We start from the raw sequence: 24484 nt of genomic DNA on the forward strand, positions 1-24484 counted from the left end.
CAAATCGGATGATAGAAAAATATGAGACTAAGAATGAAGATATGACAGAAAAAACAAAATTGTCTCAGGAATGGTAAATAGTATTATGTGAACACACAGACACACATGCAAACACTCAAAAAGCACACAGAACAAATACACACACAAGTGTTTAATCTTGTTTTGAAAATATGCAGGACCATGGTATTTTTGAAGAGTGGTGATACAGCTCCTGTTGAGAGAGGAGTTCATCACATTAATTTAAATCTCCGATAAAATAAATTAGCTTTTTTATTGCCAGGTTGAACGACGGGGCTATGATTGTTATGTATTGCTACAATCTAAGTCTTAATGGCATTTTAGCCCTGTGGTGGTCAAACAGAAACCATTTCAAACCTTCTAAAGGCTATTAAAACATGTGCAGATGTCTGGAAAATTAATACTATTATCTAACTCTAACCTTTTGCCTGTAGGAGGAAAAGGAGAGAGAAGGCTCAGGGAAGATGTTTCAGATCAATACATGGCAACCGAGGAGGGTAAGCACTGTTTCACACGGAAGTTCATTGGCTGTGAACAGGTGATTCAAGTGAGCAGATTCATCCTTATGTGGATTTCACTGAAATAATTCATTTACTCAGAAAAATAATTTAAGAGAGATGAGCATGGTTTTTACAATCTGCTGTTTCCAAGGTCCAGCAAACTAGACACTGGAAAGGTTCATTTATTTAAATGACAAGAGCACGAATTTGTCAAGGTTAATGTTGAACAAGCCATATTTTCCTTGCCTCAGTATTATGCATTTAAAAGGTTTCTCCATCCCTCCACCTTTTTTTTTTTTTTTTTTTTTTTTTGGTGTAATATTGTTGAAATGTCAGACGGACTGAAAGAAGTTTAAAAGTAGGGGGATTTCAAGAAATACTTTTATCATTAATACATACATATTTTCTCTCCAACTCTAATGCATTGTTTTTGGCTTTGTTAGAATAATTTCAAGTAAGGAGAGGCTTTCTAAGAAGGTTTTCTTGAATACCTGGATACAAGGTACTTTATTGTATCCTTTTTCCTCAAAGCACTTACTTGAGGTATGGTTTAGAATAAGTGGGCAGATTCCCAGCTGGTAAGAATTATTGGCTCCTCTTCTTGTCCTGAAATTAAAAGAGTTTCTGCCACGTCAGGAATTGTCCCATAGACTTCCCATACTTCTGCATTTCAGAAATAAAGCTTCTAGAGGGTCACAGTGTCCTTGTGTTGTGGTATTTCATTCTGGAAAGTCTCAAATCTGACCTCAAATGGAGTTCAAGTTCTGCACCATTTATTCTGATATAAAAAAATCATATGGCTTGTGTGCAAGACCAAGTACAACTCTGTAGACCTGATGATCTAAATAAGCATCTCAAATCCTGGCTTCGCAACTCTGCAATTGCACCGACCTGCTCTGGAGTGGTGAGAAACTGCAGAAGGATCTCACAATCAGTCTGGCCATTCATGCCAAGAAATCTCAGTAAGGCTGAAGCACAGGTGAAGTGGGAGACAGTGCTGGTACCAACAAGGAGGGTGCACCACACTGGACAAGATGAGGATACAGACTGGCATGGCCCATCTGTACCTTGCTCCTATTTCTGTCGCCAGGAGGAATACCAGGAAACGGGAAACGAGAAATGTCAGTCATTGTTCCTGGGCCAAACTGTGCTTTTGCAAGGGAAGGTACAGTGCCCCCTAAGCACTATTTAGGACCTGGACCAGCCTTGGGAGTGCTAGGACCGGGCATACCGTGACATTAAAGACAGTCCCATCTCCCACCTGCAGCCAGTACCTCCCCAGAGGCAGCCTGCCCCCAGGCTGGAAGCAGCCATGAGCTTTACCCTTCAGCATAGACGGCTGATAGCCACAGACCCTTTTGGCAGCTGTCTGTGCTCAGAAGAAGCTGTGCCAACATTTGATTAGGAATCTGTGCCCTTGGGAATTGATTGTTTTTTCACAGTAGATAAGAGCAGAGCTTGGGGAGGTATTATATAGGAATTTCAAAAAGGGTCAACTCCCAGTTTGGCACCAAGTAAGTAGCCAGATTTTCAGAAGAGCTCAGCACAATGCCTGAACACCTGAAAGTCTGGTCCCGTGTGCATGAGGGACCTAAAGACCTAAATTAAAGATTAATTGAATTTGTTATTTCCCCATGAACTGGTGAAGACTGGTAACAGAGCTGAGAGTACCCATATTTTAATTATTGTCAAGATCTCCTAAAGACCATTTAGTGGAATAAATTTAAGCAAGCCTCTGAAATACAGTGCTAATCTCTAATTCATGTTCACACTTGCAGTATCTAAAATCTGTAATTGTACCTAGACCTGTGTCTGTGTCTGTCTCTACTGTATATGAAAAGTACACAAGGCTTCTTTTAGAGAAAAAAAAAAAAAAAAAGAGTAAGCAATAGGAAACGTAAAGAAAAAATGGATGGAGTACTTCTGCTTTTAAAACATGACTGAATATAAAAATTTAGAATCAAAACACTACAAAATGAAGCAGTTAATCTCTGAAACTGTATACCAGGAAGATGAACTGAAGACTGGGTGTATATTTGAGATTTTTAAAGTACTGATATTAATTCAAGATGCCATTACTTTGGCAGTCTGGTTTCCGTACTTTTAATGCAGTAAGATGGAGTTTAATTCATAATGTTGAAGATGCCCTTGTAATGCACACAGGACACAGACAAATCACTGCTCCTCCCTGCACCCAGACATCCGTTAGTGACTAATGAAACACGGCCTGCTCACATCCAGAGGAAGAAATGAGCAGGAATTCAATCTAAAAATGCTAAAAATACAGAAAGACTCAAGTCTGTCAATATCACATTGTTAAAGATTTAATGACAAAGGTAACTTTTCCTTTTAGCTTGTCCTTATCAAGAGACATACCCAGATGGTAATTTAAGAGTTAAGGCACTAATGGACTCTTCAGTTTCACTGAGCATCTATGTGCTGATTTTATCTTGCAATACAGTATTTCACATTCTCAGCGAAGTCAACAGAGAGTCAGTCAATAGTGTCATGGCCTTTGGATGAGGATTTGAATCTTACCAGTATCTAAACCATCATTAAAGAAGATAGGTCATTTGGGAAACAAAGGAGAACATTAGTAAAATTCAATACTAAAAGATGGGGTTGTTTCAGTAGGTGTTTTATGATTCATTATGAATAAGATTTTATTCTAATTACCACTCCTTTCTTCTATGCACAGTATGCGTAAGAGTATACAAAACATACAAAGTTTATCACAGTAAAACTATTTTTTTCATAACAGATGGCAACAGAAAATACCTATTGAGTAGTCTTATGTGCTAAAAACCACTTAGCATAATGGTAGTTTGATTAATTCGATTGAAGGTATAATTTAAAATTACTAGCAAATTACATTGACCTAATATAGTCCAAACAGCCTAAATGTTACCAAGTAGAGTACTTATTGGCACACCTACTTTTAAGCAGAACGGCCATAATTCCATATTGCTTCATGTCTGCAAAGTGCCACTCCACTTAAATAATAGTAACAAACCACAGTTATAAAGTAAAATATAAATGAAGTTTTATATGTATGGAGTATAATAACAGATGAAATTAATCCTTTATTGTTATTTGTTTCATATGCACACACTTTTGCATAGTTATCCTTCATTTAAGTTTCAAAGTCTTAAGAAAACAAAATGAACTACATACTTAGCTCTATTACTGCAATAAGAAGAAAATGACACATCTGTAATAATAATGGCTATATTTCTATACTGCTTTAGAATTTCAATAGATTCACACTTTACCAGAACAAGAAGAAGACCTCTAAATCTTCAATCTTTGAATCATTTAATTTTATGCATTCTTTTGGTATTTCATTGGGGAGTTATGGAGTGTGAAATATGCACCATGATGAGAAAACAATTATCTAGCACACCTGTTGTTTGCTCATACTGTATTTAAGCAGGGCTTGCAGTGGCTACTATTTTATTCCACTGTGAAATCCAAAATGCGGAGGCTTCAAAGGTTGACCTGATGGCATGAACTTACACTTTTTATATTTAACATACGGCTGGTACTAACCACATTACATAGTGTGATGACATTAGAAAAACTCCATGCTAATTTTTGCTATCAGAATGTCAATGAGAAAGATTTTTCCATTTAGAAAGAAAACCTGAATTAATTACTCTTGACTTACATTCAGCAAATATAAAAAAAAAATTATAAACTTCATCAAAACTAGAAACATCAGGCAAATAAACAAATCTGTTCGTCATGCAAAACAAAAATGCGTAAGTAACTCACAGAGTTTTCACAAAGTTCAAGATCTAGAATAAAGGCTGCCTCTAACCAGCCTCTATACTTGCACTTTGGCTATTTATGCAGGGATTTACATGATGAATTGCTAACACATCTTGCTAATACATTCAGCCAACAGAGAAGGCTGAAATAGCATCCATCAGGTTAAGCATTGTTATAGGTCAAATATAACTGCATGGAATAAAAAGGCGCATCTTTTTAATGTTTATTAGAAGTTTGAAGCACAAGGGAAGTTTGGAAAGGAATATAGCAATTCTATTTCATATCGTGGAACTTCTTCCTTTTTTTCTTAAATTTATTCCCATACTGAATGCACACAATAATAAAAAATAAAAACCATGAAAAACATTTCTGTACTTAATGAGTCTGCCACATACTTGTTTAGGGTTTCAAATGCGACGCTGGATTCCTGCCATCATGTGTATCATCACTGATAATAAAAATCTATGCATAAAATAAAGAGAAATGCATGGCTCACACAGTGTCAGTTGCATATTTTTCTTTGTCTGCGAAATAGGTAGTAAAATCTTATTTTTGTTGTTAAGACCCGTTGATGTGACAGCCCCACAGTTTTCTCGATGTGGGCTTACTCTGAAAGACTGTCTTTGCTCTTCAGAACGATGCCTGTATGTTTCTTCAAAACTTAAAAAATATTGTTCTCCTCAGTCAAAATCATTCATAAATACTTCACCAAAGATCACTTGTGTCTCTCCTAAAAGACTATTTGCTCATTTGATTTACTGGTTTTGGTATCTCTCCAGAAATTTATTGTCATGAAGATTATGGAAGAAGTAATTTTTATACTTGGTATCTGAAAATTATATATTTAAAATTGTATCACGAAATGTCATGTTTGTGTAGATATGGAAAGCCTTTCAATGCTTTTCCTTGGAACCTCTCAAGGCTAATTAAGGTACTTGGACATATGAAATTCTAGCACTTGAGGGTAATTTTCTCTTAAAAACATTATCATGCTCACCAGAGCTACATGCCTAGTGAGCTTTAGTTAGCATTTTCTTTTTGTCTGAGAGCAAATTGGTAAGAATTGAGGTGCTGAAATACGGGATAACAGTCTGGCAAGAAGGGAGATCACCAAAACAAGAATTACAGATGGAGCAGACCTATTAGATCAGTTGATCTAACTCCCTCATAATATAATCCTGTTGTCCATTGAACCTGCCGCTACGCTTTGTTTGTTTTAGTTTTAAATGTTGTGAGATATAATACTGCACCTCTCCTCTCAAACATCATGCCATAGTCTATAAGAAAATTTTTTGTGATGTTCCTTTATCAGCCGGAATTAAATTTAGATCCAGGAAAGCATTTTGGCAAATGTTTTATTTTAAAAATGAAAGTTTTATAGTTTCCCTAGTCAGAAGAGAGCACATCAGGATTCCCTCATGTTACAGACCGGTATTCTTGAGGGTCAAGAAAAGCCACCTCAGCCATTTCACTCAAGGGATCTCACAAAGCTTCTTGGAGGTCTACAGAGCACAGCCACAATTTACATACTTAAAAGTGTAAGTCCCTGCAACCAGAGATGTCCTGTAGAGAGCCACTGCTGCAGATGACATCCAGTGATTGTCAGTGCTCTCCCAAAAATCTGCTTATCTCAGAGCCGCCTTACAGAGTTGGCTGGATATCAGATATCCAGCCTAATTCTTTCAGGTGTTATGCTGCTGCTGTTCAAAACTACAAGTTCATATGGCTTAACTTAGGGAGGCTAGATGGTGTTTCTTTGGAGAAAGAAACTCTCATCACTGACTTTGGTCACCTATTCATCTATGAACATTTTATTTCTGTAATGTTTCTGCTGCTTATATTTGGAGCTGCAAACAGGGCAAGTAAGAAATATGGTTTATAAGGTGTTATTACATGTTAATTATTTAAGCTGAGATGAAATACAGAGACTAAAGTCTTTGTATTTCAGCCTTCTCAGATGTTATTGGTGAGTGAGGACATGACGGAAATAGAAAGTAGGTACCAGTTTACTGAGATAATGCAAGACCGGAAATAATGACATCAGCATCTTCACATAAAGAAATGCTCCTTTAATTTGTTCTTGAAAGTCTCAGAAATCTTTAAGAGTGTTCCTTACTAGATCGCTATCTTGATTCCTGATACACAGAAGCATTCTTATCATTTCTCACCACTACAAGACTGGATGCTCTTTCTTGGGACAGGATCCTGATGACAGTAATTGTGCACCTTTGGTAGCCTTGATTTGGAGAAAGCACTCCAGCAGGGCTAGGGCTCCAAATCTTTTAAGAACTGCAAATGGTGTAAAAACTACCACCTCCATTCTTACTAGGTTCTACTGGCAATATAATTCTTGGATACAGTTTAATGTATTAGTTTAAATTTAATATATTTCAAACATGCTTTACATTTATGTGATTACCTTTTTGTTGATACAGTCCTTTTAAGACTGTCGTAACTTTTAAGCAATTTTCCACTACTGCTGAAACAATTAGCAGATCTGAAATTAATTTCTCCTTCAAGCCACCAGTCCTGATTCCTGAGTAAGTAAATATCACTACAGATACTATGACACTTGATTTATATTTATATACTTACTAAGAAGAAAAGGACAGAGTTCATTCTGGAGCCATACCTTTTCAGATTTGCAGATAAGAGTACCTTGACAATCTGATGTTTACAAATGAACAAATGTGAAGTAACAAAATAAGCACGTCAACTGAAGGAGTTTCAAAACTTCAAATAAAATTTGCTGATCTTGGTCTCAAGTCTGCCTGCTCTCTGAAGAGCCTGCAGGCATAAGGCAGGAATGGGAATTATACTGCTGCTCAGCATATAACACTCCAGTTATTTAAATATACTTTGGACTGGTGACAAACTGTTTTCTAACAGTGTGTGATGATCTTCAACTTTAATTTCAAATCCTCAAATACCTTCTTTCTGAAATACTTAAATATTTTGTATATTTGATTGCTGTAAAGCAGTGCAACTTCACATTTAACCTCCTGCATTCAGACATCCTCACGTCTAACGATGTCTGAACTAGAGGTCAGAGTCTGAGGCCAGATATTCCATCTCCTTTTGTCAGGTGTTAGGGCAATTAATTGTCCTCTTTTTCTTCCCACATATAATAATGTTGTTTGTGCAATTTACCCCTTCCTGCTAAGTTGCACAACTGTTTCCACGTAAGTATGTACAGCTACACTCTTATCTCATATGTCAGGGCATAGCTGTCAGGTTATTAAAAGAGCCAATGTCAATGCAGTTATAACAAAGTAGTTATTATTTAAATAGACCTTCTGAGAATTCACCAGACTGTGCTGTAGCATTCTAGATAAAATTTTAGACATAAAATTAAACCATGTGGATGGTCCACGAGTAATAAGTGAAACTAATCTATCCAGAGAAACACAAGGAGAAAATAGATGCTTCAAGAGTCTTCCTGGCTTTGTTCTGGATTGATGAAGTAGAATTTTTATGATGGAAATAAAATAGCAATGAAAATATAGCTTAGGATCAGAGATACTGTAAATCTTATGATTAGAAATATTATTTTATACTTTCCCAACTATGAAAATTCTATTACTTATTTAATCAAATAAATCAACTCAATAAATGTTGCTACTTGCCACTTTTTAACACATTTCACTGAAGGCTCCCTGCCTAGTTTACAAAAAAACCGTCACAGCAAACTTCTGGGTGAAAAATGAAAGCAAGTCTTCATCCATGGGAAGAACTCAGCTAACAAACATGTTCAGTTTATGTAAACACATGCACATAATATAAACAAATTACTGCGGTATCTATCAGAAGGCAAACCCTGACCCCTGTTATCCTCTGTAACATTGTATAAATCATCAGTGCTATAAAAGGAGGATATGTAATGTCAGAATCAAGTTCAATGTCATTAGTTATATTTTCAGACAGGAGTGGAAAAAGAGGGCTAACTAGAAGGAAAAGATCTGTGAAAAGGTCTGTGTCTCAAGACTGAGCAGCCTATACCCAAGAAAGTCAAAACAAGTCTGTGAGACAACATAGCTATGAAGTGGGAAGACTCACTAATTTGGTGATTCTAGTAGCTTAAAGTTTCTTAGAAGAAAACACTGCATCAGTTAGAAAAAATAAGGCAAAGAAAGAAATATAGTGACATTTACATTTACAAATATTTCATAGATGCTATGCACGCCATGGGCAAAGCAGAAGTGTTAAGTTTCATCTAAGGCTTCTTAGTCCTTCTCTTGTATCCTGTCTTTGGATTTAGCTTATCCCTTCAGCAATCTTCTGTACTTCACCTCCGCTATTTTCCCTCTTCACTTCCAACCAGTTTCTCTCTACCCAATTTTAAATCTTAAAAGTCTATTTTTCCCAACTATTTCTTCCACTGCCAGATGACATAAAAGGTGGATCACTAAAATGGAGTTTCTGGTTTTCTTTTCCCAAACCTCTCTTGCTGTAACAGGCAGAGTTTCATTTCTTTTTAGCAGCCACATTAACAGAGGAAAATGAAGGCTGCTTCAGCAGAAGCTACTCCTCTGTGCTAGTTTTTAATTAAACCTATTGCTGTTCTTCAGGTGGTGCTGAGGCAGAAACACTTTTCCAAGGCTGCTTCATTTTAGGAAGAGAGATTGGCTGAATATAACAAAATTTTTAAAAAATAGGTGACCAGGCTCCTCTTTATTTATCTACCCTAATACCAGCTCTGTAAATCACACCTTTCAGCTAGAAAGAATATCCCCAGAAAGACAGGGCAGCTTTTAAAATCATCCGCAATACAAAAGAGGTGACCAAAAAAACCCCTTGAGTTATCTCTTTTTCCTCACATTTCACATCAGCATTACTTAATCTATTCATGACAGGACTGACATATCCTCTGTGTCACTCTCCCTGCAAGCAGTAAGCACGCCAAAATGTCTAGTAGCAAAGAACTTATACAGCAATATACATAATCACATGCTTCAAGAAAACACGCATATTTCTTTTAAAATACTATTAGGTCCTTCGATTTCATGAGTACTTACGCTCCTTGTAAATGCATAAAAGTGTAATACTTTTAATAACGGTTTCACAGTGAAGGATTCCTGAAGCCACGAAAACCCTACTACATTATTTTTTTTTAAATTGGTAGCAATCAGTTTTTCTTTTATCTATGTGAGAAGCATGAGGAAAAACAACACAGTGCAATCACCACCATATATGGGCCATTCTGCAGTCAGATTTAGAATACTGGTACCGATCTTTTAATTGAAAAAAGGTGAATGATCTGATTTCTAAGAGAACAACACTCAAACCATGTATTAGTAGCTTAAAATCAAATACACAGAAAAACCTAGGGCAATGGTGAAATTTTATTTTTTTTTTTTTAAAGAAATCTATGATTCTGTTGAAATTTAAGATGTCAGGAATTTTTATAGTTTAAAAATAAGCTCACTCTTTAATATAAGTCTTCTAATGTCAATTATAGAATAATTTGATGATAATATACAATCCAATAACAGAGGCTGATATGCAGAAAAAGTAACTAATAACATTTATTTTTAGCTTATACCCCCTTCTGCAGCTTCAAGACTTTTAATTGTACTGTGTGAATACCCCTAAGATAAGATCAGCATATAAATAAAATTGAACTGTGTTGTATCAGACAGTGCAGGAAAGGTGAAATTAACACCACGTGTGTCCCTCCCCTGCCCCGTTAGCAGTATTTGCCCATTCACTTTGATTAGGGTCATGATTTAACAGGAATGTCCTTAACCACATATTTAGTACTCTTCCGTAGAGTGACAGATTTAAACAAATGTTTAGCTACTGCCCTAAATGTGGGATTTATGAATTTCCAAGAAGACATAATCCAAACTCTGCTTCAATTCTATGCAGGCACACAACAATATTTGTTTAATTTCAGTACTAAAGAAACACCCTTCTTCAGATTTTACATCTCAGACTGCATGATCATAGACTAAACACCATTTATTCAAGTCTGGAGGACAATTAGAAGATAAATAAATTTCTGGAAACTCACAAATTTACTGGTTTTTTTTTATAAAAAATTACAGATGAAGTATTTTAACAGAATTTCTTCATTTTCTGATGTGCACTGCAATTTGAACTCTGTTTTTTTTTTTTTTCCCAGGGGGCTTAAAGCCTGTTAACAGCAAGAGTAGGGACATAACGGCAAATTTTGCTGCTTTCTGGGAGACCTGGACTTTGCGAATAGTCTTAATTCTCTTTCTTCCTCAACCAATAAAGACAAAGCAAGTGAAAAGGGGGAAAAAACTCCACACACATTAGTGCCTGCCAAACTGTTCAGGAACAATGATGTAAAATAGTTTGAGTCCCTCAGAAAAATCTGCTAGATCATTTGGTTCTTTCTTCCACCTTATGTGGCTTCATCTCTTCCAACTTCTTTCACAGCAGTGACACAATCCAGTTTCAAGGCACTTAAGTCAAAGCACTGATCCCACTTTCAGATGCTATCTAACACTTCTGTAACATTCCCAGAATAACCTGGCTTTATTGTTGCCAAACAAGGAATTGGGAAGAAGAGCCTTATCTGTAATAAAGAATGTTCAATGTACGACTTCTGTGCAATCTAACCCAACACTAACATAGACTAGAGTCTGAAACTTTGGAAACAGAAAAAAGAAAGAAAGAAAGGAAAAAACCAAACACCCCAGGAAGAAGGAGCAGGTGATGTGACTGTCAAAAGCAAAAGACTTGAGCAATAAAGGTCCATGCTGTTGTAGATGTGTCAAAAGCTTTGAATGGATACAGAGAAATCAGTCCTATGCAGCAAAGAAAGCAAGAGGCAGGGGAGAAGAAATGAGAAGAGAGAAGGTCCTGACCTAGCAATATCTAAATCAACACAAAATCAAGAGACAGAACAAGAACCTGATGATAATGCAAGAGCACAGATCCCTGTGATGGTGACCGAGCACCACTGTGCCTGTGCTGCAGGAGTTTCACAATAAGTAAGTATAGCTATTTGCCCTCACTGTCGAGATGCCCTTGACTTTAAACACCAGTTGGTGAGCAGACCGTGTTTCCTCAATGAATAACCCAAGCTGACGAGAGTTAGCAGCTCCCAGCTGTCCAGCAACAGTACAGGGGCCAAATTTTATTTTAGATACAGATGCACAGCATCAGAGGATTTAAATAAGATACACATTTACATATTCAAATAAGATATACATTTACACATCACTTACCTACCTGATATGATCCAAATTTCTCCTCCAAAATGAATGAATTTTTCTCTAGTAAGAAATAACATATATTGCTAAAACCAGAATTTGCCCTATTGTTAGAAACCTGCACATTTTTAATTAGTCCTCATTTACTGTTCTCCTAGCTCACAGTCAGATTTGTTGTAACTTCTGCAAAGCAATTCTGCTTCTACAAAAAGACAACAAAGCGATGGCTTCTTTCACAATAATGGCCTTTACCAAATGAAAATGGATACTGAAATATTCCTTACTATTCCAGCACGGCAAAGGAGTGGGAGATGGGTCAATTGGTTTCTCAGCTCTATCCTCCCATAAAACATTGGAAAAAAAAAAATCACTCTAAGCTTGTGAAGATGTACTTAAGTCCTCGTAACACATGTGGCAAAAGTTAAATAAATGGGCTGTCTTCTCCCAGGAAATTACACTGCTCACCATCACGCAGAATGTTAAGGAATCTGAGCTTCTCCCCTACAGAGGGATAATGAACCTATATCATTCCATTTATCATAGTGAAGAAGCAACTAAAAAAGTAAGTTACTCTGCAGGTGTGCTCTTTTCTCCACATTTGCACATAATATGTAGTCATAGCTCACTGGCATAAACGTCCAGTTTCAATGGTATCAGACTATAGATAATGGTTATTATTCTAATATATTAGATCTATCAACTGTCATTTCCTGCTTATTGACATAGCTGTAAGAGGAAGAAAAATATTTTATAATTGTGAGAAACATGAAGCTTGTAGCTTTCTTTCTGCAAATGCCATTTCCTACCTGAAGGAGGAGGTCAGAAGCCGGTTTGACTCTCTGCTGGAAAAGCACGCTTAATGTTCGATTCTGTTGTTCCAAATCAAAAACTCTTGTTTTCAGCTTTATACATTCCTCCCTCAGATCCTGCAGACAAAGGGAAAACAGAAAACTTAGAAAGCAGGTAACAGAAGCACTTAAAAAGCTCTATGTAATGTCAGATACTTAGAAGAAATACACATAAAACTTTTAAAATAGTACAAATCAGAAAAATGCACTACTTTATTTTCTCCGGTTTGATCATCACAGGATAACATTAAAAAATCTTGTCATGAGAATCGTAGTTACCTGGCACATCCTTTCAAAGTTTTCTGTTAGCACAAAAAGTGACTTTGCTAGCAACGAGTTTCATTTTGCAGCCAACACAAAGAAGAAAGCAGCAATTAAGAATGAATATTGCAAGAAGCATAAGCTAAGGAAAAAGCAGAAACTATACCAAACAAGGAAGAAGTTCAAACTGGTACTGTGCCTTCAAGGTGCTCTTCTGAAGTCTGATCCTTTCCTTGCTTTTTCTGGAACATCCAAGTCAGCACTGCTGGCTGGTCTGCATCTTCCCCACTATAACTTGCCACTGTGCAGCTGGCTAGGCCATGGTAAGATGTTGGTGGCATGATTCCGCCTGACATTTCCAACGTGAGGTACCAAAAAGCCTTAAAATAGGCCATTAACAAGCAGAGGTGGAGTGTCAAACCTCTGCATCTTAAGGCACAGGACATTACTATAGAAACTGAAAGATGCAGGTCTTTTAGCCAAGGCTGAGTCAGGTTCAAGGTGAACAAGCCATTAATGGCTTTCAGATATAGCAAAAATCCATCTATCTATCTATCTATCTATCTGTCTATCTATCTGTCTTCAATGTAAGACATGCTTTCCCTGTCCACTCGAAGGAGTACGGGATTCCATCAGAAAGAGGATTTTGGAGAGAGAGCAGAATCTGACACTAAGCCTTTTAGCATAATTTGTGCATGTGTCCATGTTGAGCTGTAACAGCTTCATAAATCAGTAAGAGTGGTCTCTTAACGAAGATTGCATATTAAAATAATAAGCTGCAACCATATGTAGCTTTATTTTAAAAAACCTTAAATCTCCAAAATACTTTCCCATATTCCTTTAAATTTAGGACAGTTGCTGCCCTGTGGTATCGCCTAGCTGATAGGACTTTCCACGATATGAAGGTGTAGAAACAGGCCTCTGGATCCCCATATGCTGTCCTGTCAATACCATTATCAACATGATGACCTAGCATTATGAGAAAACAACTCAGAGGAAGAAATTGTAGTCAGACGTATCTTAAATTCTTGCCTACAGTTGCACTAGTCTCCACTGTAACCAGCAATGAGGCTATAAGAGCTGAACACACAACAAAATAAGCTCATCTTGAGACTTTCAGAAAATTCTAAAGATCTTTTTATGCATGTAGTATGTATGGGATTTTATGATACTATTAAATGAATGCAGTTATTTTCTCTTGATAGTGTCTTAATATTTGGTTTAGGTGGCTGTTGAGTAGCTGTCCAAGTAAAATTGCTAGAGCATTCCAACACGACCCCCAAAAAAATCTTGAGTTTGATGTTTGTAAAGCCCTAAAGCTTTGATTTCTGTCAGTGAGACTTATCTCTGGTCTTACAAAAGGCAACCTCTATTAGGAAACCACAATCATCAAGACCCATAATGGTCTGTCTGCCTTTCAGAAATGATCAGAGAATTTGAAACAGAGCCTTAGCTGTTACAACAGTGTTTAACATTTCAATGCTACTAAGTGCACTGAAAGGGAAAAATGATTCACAGAAACTAACAAAGTAGAAAAAAAATTAAATTCTAGCAATGTCTCTGCTCAAAACCTTCCAATCTCACAATTTTAAAACCATAAGACTTTAGACCTTCTGTAAAAAGTGAAATATAAGATAGTATATTACCCACCCTGATGCTATAAACTGTGCCAACAATAAAGCCACACGTAGTCTAGAGGAGAAACGAGGCACAATAAGATAGCAGTATTCTGGTAAAATAAAGTCTGAGCTTAGAAAGTTGAAGTCTTAAAATTACCAACTAATACAACTACCAAATGTCTGAAGCATGTAATTCCTCTCTTGTGGGCAAAACGACCACCTATGGAGATAGTAATCTCCCAAATATCTAATGTATTCCTATGGTCTCACTATAGCATCTCTCTGTTGTGCTCTTCCTCACTCTTCTCCAAATGGGATTCTGTACCCTCGTTAGAGGTTCCAGAAATATGCTGCTCTTCCTCTGAAGATGCTTCTTCTCTTTTAACACCTAATTCAGTTATTTTTTATTTCATTGATGAAAACAAACAAGAAAAAACTTACATACAGAACTCAGAGTAAAAAAGTATTCTTCTGAATACACTCCTGTGGAGAAGGGTAACATGCAAAGAGCAGACGCACAGATCACAAAACAATTTCATTAAGTAGTGTAACTCAGATTTCACACTGCTGATCCAGGTCTCACAAAAAAAAAATTTAAAAAAAATAAAATTCCAGCCCCAGCACTCCTACCATCTCATGTCATATGAGAAGTCATATGAGTGGAGGGAGAAAGAATGGATGCTTCCAGTAAGTATCAGAGCATCCTTTGTCTCAAATAATTTTGTTGTTTTTTTTGACTTCTTGAATTTCCCAGAGGTAAAATTTTCTATTAGTAAGTGGTAAAAAATCCATTTGGTTTTGCTACGTAGAATTGCGAAATTTTGCTGTGTAGCTAATTCAGCACAAATCTCAATTTAATATAGTTTCTCCATAGTCAGAGTAAAAAAATGCCTCTCATATTAGAGAAATTCTGTATGTATTCTAACAAATTTTATACTTGAAAAGTGCACATTTAAGACTGTAATTCCATTTCAAGGTTTCAGTGACATTGACAAATCACTCAAGCTTTGCTCACTCAATTTGTGTCACCAGAATCTCTCAGTGGAATCAGAGTCTTTCCACATACTGGCGAGTACACAGTGCTTTATTCGTTACATTACAGCGTGTACTTAATTTAAACAAAAATTAGTCCTTAAGGGACACTTTCACATTCACAGCAAAGCCTACGCAGTGTGCGTTACTACACAGAATCACTCTTCTCCATTTTCTGAAAGCTCTCAGCTTTTCTTCATGTCTCACTATGCCCCAGAGGTGTGTTATCTCACTGTGGCATGACTGGCTCTGTCTTACTGCTTAGCTGCACGATGGTAGATTTATCTGTTTACTAGTTATCATCTGGATTCTGATATCTACCTATTTGGGACTGGTGCGAGGAGTCCAATTTCCTTTTTATTGTATGCTATTGTGTTCCTGTCTTTTCTTACAGAAGGACTTGTATGAATGGTGCCAGGAGCACCATAACAGTTAATATTCATTAGCATTTAGAAGAGTACCCTCTCTCCTCTTTCTATGGATATTAAATTAGCTGTTATTACTCAGTAATAGGTAAGCAGCTGTTAAATCCTATCAATACTAAGCAAATCCACTTTATTAAATATATTCAGATCTATTTTTATTGTATCCATATGAACTCCTTGGTTCCTGTGGGTTTGGGAGGATTCATTACTGAGAAAGTATGTAGTAATCAAAATGTCTGACACATTTGCAAAGGGACTCAGGAAGCTCCTCTCTTCATTTGGGAAGCAACCATAATATTTCCAAACTAGAGATTAATACATTGAGATTAACCCTCTGGTAAATATTTAATCACATATGGTTTTATATTACAACATGTGGATGAGGTTTTTGTGTGTATTGATATGAGAAAATCCCTCCCTTTCCATTTAAGCTGTATTGAAACAGAGATTTGGGATTTCTTTTAAAAATAGCTGAAGGTATGTTTCGAAAAGGTGCTACAGCAATAGCTGTAGACTGCAGTCTGCTGATGATACACAGACCATACAGCATATGCGTATACAGAGTAATGGAAGAGTAATACAGCACAGGCAGCAGCAGCGCAGGGTACCCATCTGTTGAGGTTTGCACAAATCACCTCCAAGCTACAATACTTCCAATTGCTGTAAGGCAATGTCCCTCTTCTAGAGTAAAAGGCTTAGCTCTGCATCAAGAAACCATTGGACTGAATAATGACACTTTCAACCCTAACTTGTGGTAAGAGTTGCATTCCTGTTTTGTGGCCACAGCTGTCAGGTGAAGAGATTTAGGAAACATTATTACTTCTGGATTCTGATGCTAGCCTGGGCTGCTGGAATGTGTTATCTACATAATGGGCAACTGCACCCTCCAGAGTTTTGCATCACTCACATACAGGGCACCTGGACATCTCTGTCTTCACAGCACGATACCCAAGAGCAGAGCTAACAGGGTCAGAACATCTTCCTGCGCATCTTTTAATCTATCCAGAATGTCATAAAATTGATTCACAAAAAATCAGCTCAGTGAGGAGCTGAGAAGGGTATCCATCCTTCTCCCTGATGTGCAGATGGCCAAATGCAATCTTCTGCATCTCTTTGTTGTTCACTTAGGTGCACATGGTTATGGGTGCGGTGTCTATCCTGCTATCAGGGCACATTCTCCAAATCAGCTGTCAGAGTTCAAGGTCATCTTGTTCACATCTGAGCCGTGCAGCAGCCACCTGGCAGCTATCTTTGCACCCAGCCTCCTGCATCCTAGATCCTGAGCTGTGTCCTGCCCCCTGGCTTGGCTTCGCCCAGACTTGCCTCCTCCCGATAGACTCACCCAGCAAACACAGGGCTGAGGCTGACCCTGATCGCTGCCTCCAGGTCTGACCCTGACACTTGGTTCTCAGTATCCTGCCTGCCCTGCTGTCACGCTTGGTCCCTGCTCATCCTCTTTGTGGGGAGCATTCTGAATGATGTTCTGCTTTTCTGAATGATGTACATAATGGAGGCTTTGGAGCCAGTCCTCAAAATCTATTCCAGTACTTTGCTATATTTGCATCTAGAAAGCTTTTGGGTGTGTGGCAGAGGTTTTCGATTGTCTTAACTCAGTGTTTCTTGCTGCATTTTAAGAACATTATTTCTTGTCCTGTCACTTCGCGTCGACAAAACAGTTTATATTCTTCTTTGTACTATCTGCACTCAAAGACTGCATCTATGTCTCTTTCAGACTTGTCTTTTTAAAGGTAAATGATCCAAAGAATTTAATAATGCCACATTCATCAAGTGGTCTAGATCTCACAAAGGATCATACAATGAATATTGAAGGGTTCATAGCTTATTATCATAGAACTTTATAATCTGTTTGTCTTCCCCTCTACCCCCGAGAACAAAATATCACAGCATCATGTTCAACTCAAAGACCACGTTTTTGTAGAATTGTTGTACTAATTATTCCCCACCATCTCTTTTCAGCTGATTATTTCATAGAATCACAGAACAGTTTGGGTTGGAACAGACCTTAAGGACCATGTAGTTCCATCCCCCTGCCATGGGCAGGGACACCTCCCACTAGCCCAGGTTGCTCAAAGCCTCATCCAGCCTGGCCTTGAACCCCTCCAGGGATGGGGCATCCACAGCTTCTCTGGGCAACCTGGGACACTGCCTCACCACCCTCACAGGAAAAAAATTCTTCCTAATAGCTAATCTAAATCTACCCTCTTTCAGCTTAAAACTGTTACCCCTCACCCTAGTGCTACACTAGCCGACCAAGAGTCCCCCCCCCCATCTCTCCTGTAGCCCCCTTTAAGCACTTGAAGGGCTGCTCCCCGGAGCCTTGTCTCCTCCAGGCTGAACAAGCCCAACTCTCTCAGCCTGCCCTCATATGGGACATGTTCTCTGTTGCTGGTCCCTAGCCCACAAGTAGAGTAGCTGAATCCCCATTCTATACACAGAACCTTCTCTTTCACTCCGGAAAGCACCGGCCCACACCAGAAGTCTTTCCTTCCACTGAATGTGAGCAAGTGTGCCAGCTGCTGACATGCACTGTCATTTATCTGTTTTACATCCCACAGGAATGGGCTGTGGGAGTGGCATAATTTGTTATGCATAGCGAATGGAAAAATCCGGAGGAAGGATTTTCAGATGCTATAGTGTCAATACAAAAATTGGATTTGGGTCCTATATGATCAAGCCTTAAAGATGTACGGTCTCGTGGACTTTTGTTCATTGGATTACAAAAAACTTCACTTTGGGCCTGACACATGGCAGCCTTGGTATGTGAACATAGTTTCTAAAATGTATACTATATAAGAACACATATCTCTCAAAGGAACAATGAACACCTGCAAGCTTTAAGTTATACCAAAATACCCAAACCACAACTTACCTTTTGAGTAAGTAAAGCCTGAACAACCTGGTTAGCTACCTGAAATAAACAAATAAGATAGTGTAAGTACGTTATCATGTGCATTTATGCATAACAACACCTTCTTTGTGGCTCTCCGCTCCACTTTCCATCAACAACCACCACCAATTCTAGTGTTTTCATTATTTACTAGTATTTTAATCAGATAATACTAATAAGAATATATTAAATGTGCATTAACTACTTCTGTGCTAGTCCTCATTATAAACAAATGTGTATTGTATCATTTGCAGTATGACATGATGGACATTCGGTTAACTTCTGCCATCTCTTCTCTGGACGAGTTTAAAATTTCACAGCTCTACATGCAGCTGGTGTGCATCAGCATGGATTGACTGCATTCACTAGAGCTGATTTTTACCAGCCAAGGATGGAGTGCTGAATGTTTTCATGAAGTTTAATTGTTTCTTGATTCAGTATTGACAAAATGGTACATCTATCATGACAAGCAGAAACCATAAAGTGCCACAGAAAATTAAAGTACCTACTGTCATCAAAGTGTGGCTGGAAGGCATTCACACCACAGAGCATAATTGACTTGAATGAGATTACACACCATTGATTAGTAGAACTATATATTCAACAGGGAATTTTTGAAGTTATTTATTTTATACATCCTTTCTAATTTATATTTACCAGCAGGCATAGGGGCAGGAAAGGGGAACAAGGAGGGACAGAAAGAGGGACTGAGATAAGATCTTCTGTTGGTGGTATCTATGTTACATTTCTAATGTCATTTAAAACTGCATATGCATATGTTATCACACAGTATGTTTGCCTATAGCTCTGCTTTTGCACTCAGGCAGAGCAACTAGAGATCTTACTCTGTGCAAAAAGAGACAGTAGTTATGATTTCTGGTTTGATTTTGGCTTTCAGAAACCACAGTAAAGCATATGCAGATATCACACAATCTGCATTGATTCTTCTCATTCTTGGCAAATAAAGGAAAAAACCCACACCATTAATTTGAACTGACTTGTGAGGAAAAGTTGAAGACAATTCATTTCTGTATATAATTCAATTCTATTAGATCCAAAAGTTACATTTGATTCATACTCTCATAAAATTGCCTAGTATCAATTTTTTTTTTTTCTCCAAACTGGTCCCTAACTTCAGGCAGCCCATGGAACAATGGTCCCATAAAATTGCTCTGTACATGATTTAACAGAAGACACAGATTAATACTAGAACAGTAATAACCAATGGAGTAAATATGTTACAGTTTTGAAAAACCACACATCCTGCCCTATAGGCTTTCAGGATCTACATCCGAGAGTGTTCCTTCTGGCATGTACTTTTAATGTCTATTTGCTCTACCTGAAAATTGAACAAAACATATCAAATACATTATTTCTTTACTTTCTGACATGGAGTTACCTTACCAAGGAAGAACTAAAAGGTTCTTTGAAGTGTGTACAAGGCACTCACAGCAGAATAGCCTACTAAATTACTCCTATAGCTTTATATATTGCACAGAGGAGTGTAAATGGCATAATCTTCAAATGGGAAAAACCTGAACTTGCCGATGCATATGTGACAAGTTTTCCAACTTGGAGTGTATGAAGTTAGGTATCTAAACTAAAGTACCTGCCAGTGATCCATACCTCACATAGATCTCAATAAAAAAGATATGTAACTAGTTTCCTTATAAAATGAGGTTATTTTATTCTAGTATCTAGCAACTTGGCAAACTGTTGCTATTACCATTCAAAGATTTTCAGGTCTGTATTCTTGGTTTTCAGCAGAAACAGAGGTGGTAAGCCTTCAGTGAAATGTTCTGCAGTCACTAAAATTAATTTAGCAGTCAGTAAATTGAATCATATCCAAAATTTGCATTTCAGATGAGGTTGCCATTCCACTCCTACAGCAGTGCCAGTGTCCAGAAGGGAATAAACTGCTAAGACAGCAGATCTACTTCATTTTTACTTACACATATGAAGACACACCATGGATATGGGCAACACAAGCCGGCACTACAAAACTGATAGCTACAACCACCGAAAACTGAGGAAACTGAAGCCACTGAAGGCAGACTTCTGAGATGCAGAATATGTGAAATTCCTACTGATAAGAGGCAGAACTGTGGCTCAGTCCCAGTAAAAAGCAGGCTGTAAAATGACTTGACCTGTGATTCATGCAGTTAATCAAGGCGAAACAAGGAATGGAATAGAGATGGCTGGTTCCTTAGTCTGCTATTATGTAGCAGATGACACTGCTTGCCTTCACACTGCCTGTCTTTCCTTTGAACTTAATAGCCAAGATCTTTAGGTGAGGTTTCCTTTTGTGGATTGCAATAAAAGAGATAAAAGACCCAGCTTCGCTTTTTCCTTACACAACTATGTTTACATATATATGTTATAAAGGTGTCTTAATAGAAAAGGTATAAAAGAGTGAATCAGAGGAAAAGAGACCCTGGTGTAACATCTATTATACCTTTTACTAGTACTGAGATTTTACCCAGCTGCCTTTAACGTATATTTCATATGCGCAAAGACATTTCAAGTGTACTAAGATAAAAGGTCTTACATTTTATTCAAATCTTAAAACAGAATGCCTTTTTACGATAACTTTGTATTTTTCATTGGCTAATTCTTGAAACATCAGCAAAAACATCATCTACCCTAAGTTGCACAATTTCCTACGCGTAAGTATGGTGAAGCTTGACAGAAATCTCAGCTGGCACAGTGATGTGAATAAACATGACATTGCCACTTACCAATAAACTGACTGCTGAATTCCAGGAAAAGAAACTAGGATTAAGCATGTTAGCTTCAAATCCCAAAGGTAAAAGAAGAAAATCCTGGGTTTTGTGTTAAATTTTTCAGAGACAGAAAGATACATTTATGGAGTATTTCTGAAATTAAATAAACTCTTTTCTTATCTGTCAAGTACTGAAACATTTCAATGACACTTTCTTCCAGATACTGTTCTGAAGTTGTTTATATGTACACTTCAGAGATGAACAATTACTTTAGAATCAGTGAATATTTATGAGAATTCATAAAGGACTCACTTCAGCTTGACCCACATTCTTTTCAAATTTCCTGTCTATGAACATTTGAGCTTCCTTGCATTTTACGATGAAAATGATTACAGAACACGCATTTTTAAGTCACAGGTGCAAACATTCATACAATATTAAATGTGGGACATCATATGAACGAAAAGAACTATGTAAAACAATTGACAAAAGAAGAGAAAAAATGTGAGAAAATAATGGCAAGGATAGCTTTAAAAACTCAGCTCTGGTATCTTTTTGCCACGCATAGACAGAAAAATCACAGTGGTTATTTTTACTTCCTTCACACACAGCTTAATGGGCACCAACATCTCAGCAGAAAGCACACTGTGCCTCGCAAGTGTCCTTATCACATTGCTGTAGAGGCCTGAGGGACCAAGCATGGACACTGTTGCAGGGTGGCCAGATTAAATGATGCTTTTAGTACCCTAAGCAGAGTTTGCCTGTGCCCAGGGGAGAGAAGCTGCAATCTGAGGATGCTCAATGATGAGCAAAAGATGGCAGCATTCTCCCAACAGTTATTAAACAATGTTCCCAACCTTCATTACCTCAAGGGCCTGTCAAGTGTCTGAAACATGTAACTACTTGTATATCAGCCCAGGAAAAGTTCAATACACTCATAACTAATTGGACTGCAGACGCAAAGTTAATTGTAGTAGGCACATTAATTTTTTGGTGGCAAGCTCAGCTGTCTCAGGTTGGGGTGTGATCACAGCCTTGTGTTCTCAGGAACATATGTGTTCCTCTCTTTAAACCCATCAGGTCTTGAAGAACCACAGGTGATGAGAAGCACTTTCTCCTGAAAAAGTTGACACAGTGGGAGAAGATGGATATGGCTGTGATAATATCGAAGAACTGAAAAGAGCCAATGTAATGTTGAAGATAATAAAGTTCGGAGCATAGTCTGATATAATCATTCACTCTTTAAACTGCAACAGTGCATAAAAAACACAACCCTGGATCAGAAATCCATCACATCACTGCAAACACAATAAAAACATATCTTCTATTCTTATAATCTGCATGGAGTGTTTTTCTGGAATGGACAATTATGGTGCTTTACTTATTTCCAAAATTAATTATGTAGGCAGATTTTGTCCTAGACAATCAGAAAATAATTTTAAGCTAAGCTCTGTAATTTAAACTAAAGTTAGTAATTATATGGTAATTTCATCCTTATCACCAAGATATCCAAATATCGTTCAAGAGTGCACTGAATGCAGACTCAGGCCCATGCAGACCAAGGCTCTGCTGGTATCCCAGGGCCACAGAACAGACCGAGCACAACCTAATGGGAAAGTGTATCTGCAAGTCTTTTACTCCAGCTCCCTGATAAAAATATGCTGTAGTGGCAAAAGTGCAGATTTACTGATGAAAATCTGCACTAAACTGGAGGCTCTTTGTACTAGAGCTGTATTGCTCATGCCAGTAACACTTCAGCAAATGCTGATTAAAAGTTAAAAATTTAAAAAGCTGGTGTGAAGACATGAATTGTCATCTGCTATGCATGGTTTGCACTGTCACACACTCTTTTCTGAAAGGTACAGCCAAGAAGCCGTTATAGTTTTTGTTTTGGTTTTTTTGCATGTTAGCTAACTACTTATGCTACTACACATTCTTATTATGGAACGGGTAAATGATTTCTACTAAGAAAGTCTTAAAGCTACTAGAAGTCTTAAAACTACTTTAAGCTTTTGCATACACTGAAGAGCCGTATTTCAGGATAAATGAGAGGAACAAGTAAGCATCAGTATACATATGGAGAAAGCGGCATGCAATAGGAGATACTAGACATTTCTGGAATGGTAAGCATTACTGGAGTACTCAGACAGTAACTGATGTGTGAATTATATTGTAGCTGTAACTGGAAGGTCTGATCAGAAGCTGAGCAGTGTAGCAGAAGTGAGCCAACAGCTAGAAAAAATCCAGCATAAAACGCTGTGGATAACCCTAAGGGGGAGCTGAGAGACTAAATTCCCAGGTTACAGAAGACATTACAGAGGAAAGCTGGGGGAGTTTTGATGGAAGAAGACACTGCCATCTGTGTTCCACCTTACAAAAAAGGAGGAGTGCACAACACCTAATAGGCAAACTATAATTTTCTTCTTCTAATGAAAGCAAACCAGTTCCAAGCACTGGCCACAGGGATATCAACTCTTCTGTGAAGAGGTGTGGTCAAAACAGGATTTACAGCAGAGGTCATGGAGAACAATATCTCTGACTGCCAGGCACATGTTCTTGGAATTAATGAGAATGAGGTAATACTAGAAAATTGCAGAACAATGTCAACCTTGTAAGAGAGGGAGAGATTCATTTCTATTCATTTAATTATAGTACCAGGTAAGAACAACCTTTTTATCTACCTTACCTCATCAAGACATCTTTCATACTGTTCTCTCTGATTTTCATTTTCCAGAGCCAGCGCTGAATTCTCTGCCTACAGTAAAATGGAATAAATAAATAAATATGCAAATTAATCAAAGGGTGTCTCGTACTACATGACAATTCATAAAAATTCTCAGGGCTTTTACTTAGTTTATTTCTTCAAGATCCAGAATAAAAAGCACCATACAACTTACTTTGCTACAAGTTGGTATTTTGAGTAAAAAACAAATGTGACATTCATTTATGAGACTATTCACACTATGCATTACAATTTAGAACAATACCAGAGCAGATATTCCCAGTATGCCCACGATCTCATCTTGTCAGGTGCAATAGAGCTGGTAATGAAACATTATAAAAGATATTGGTATATCTTTTCTTCCTCCCCCTTTTCTGTTTAGAGTCAACTTGCTATCTGAGAAAGTCACTTGGAAGCAAAAAGAGGCAGCTATTATCAAAAGGAAACAAAAGGCAATCTTATGTAAACTTTTA

The 24484-nt window shown here is 37.6% G+C and overlaps 1 protein-coding gene across 1 annotated transcript in view; it reads right to left on the bottom strand.

Moving 5' to 3' along the window:
- Positions 1-18632, bottom strand: part of NCKAP5 (NCK-associated protein 5) — a 92756-nt gene extending 74124 nt beyond the window's left edge. Inside the window, exons 1-2 of the mRNA XM_010080326.1 lie at positions 18549-18632; positions 12280-12399 (exon numbers count right to left, since the gene is read on the bottom strand). Of these exons, the coding sequence (XP_010078628.1) occupies positions 12280-12399; positions 18549-18632 (204 nt within the window). The remainder of the gene's footprint in view (positions 1-12279; positions 12400-18548) is intronic.
- Between the last annotated feature and the right edge of the window lie 5852 nt (positions 18633-24484).

Source organism: Pterocles gutturalis, unplaced genomic scaffold (assembly GCF_000699245.1).
Source record: "Pterocles gutturalis isolate BGI_N339 unplaced genomic scaffold, ASM69924v1 scaffold10184, whole genome shotgun sequence".
Taxonomy (NCBI): domain Eukaryota; kingdom Metazoa; phylum Chordata; class Aves; order Pterocliformes; family Pteroclidae; genus Pterocles; species Pterocles gutturalis.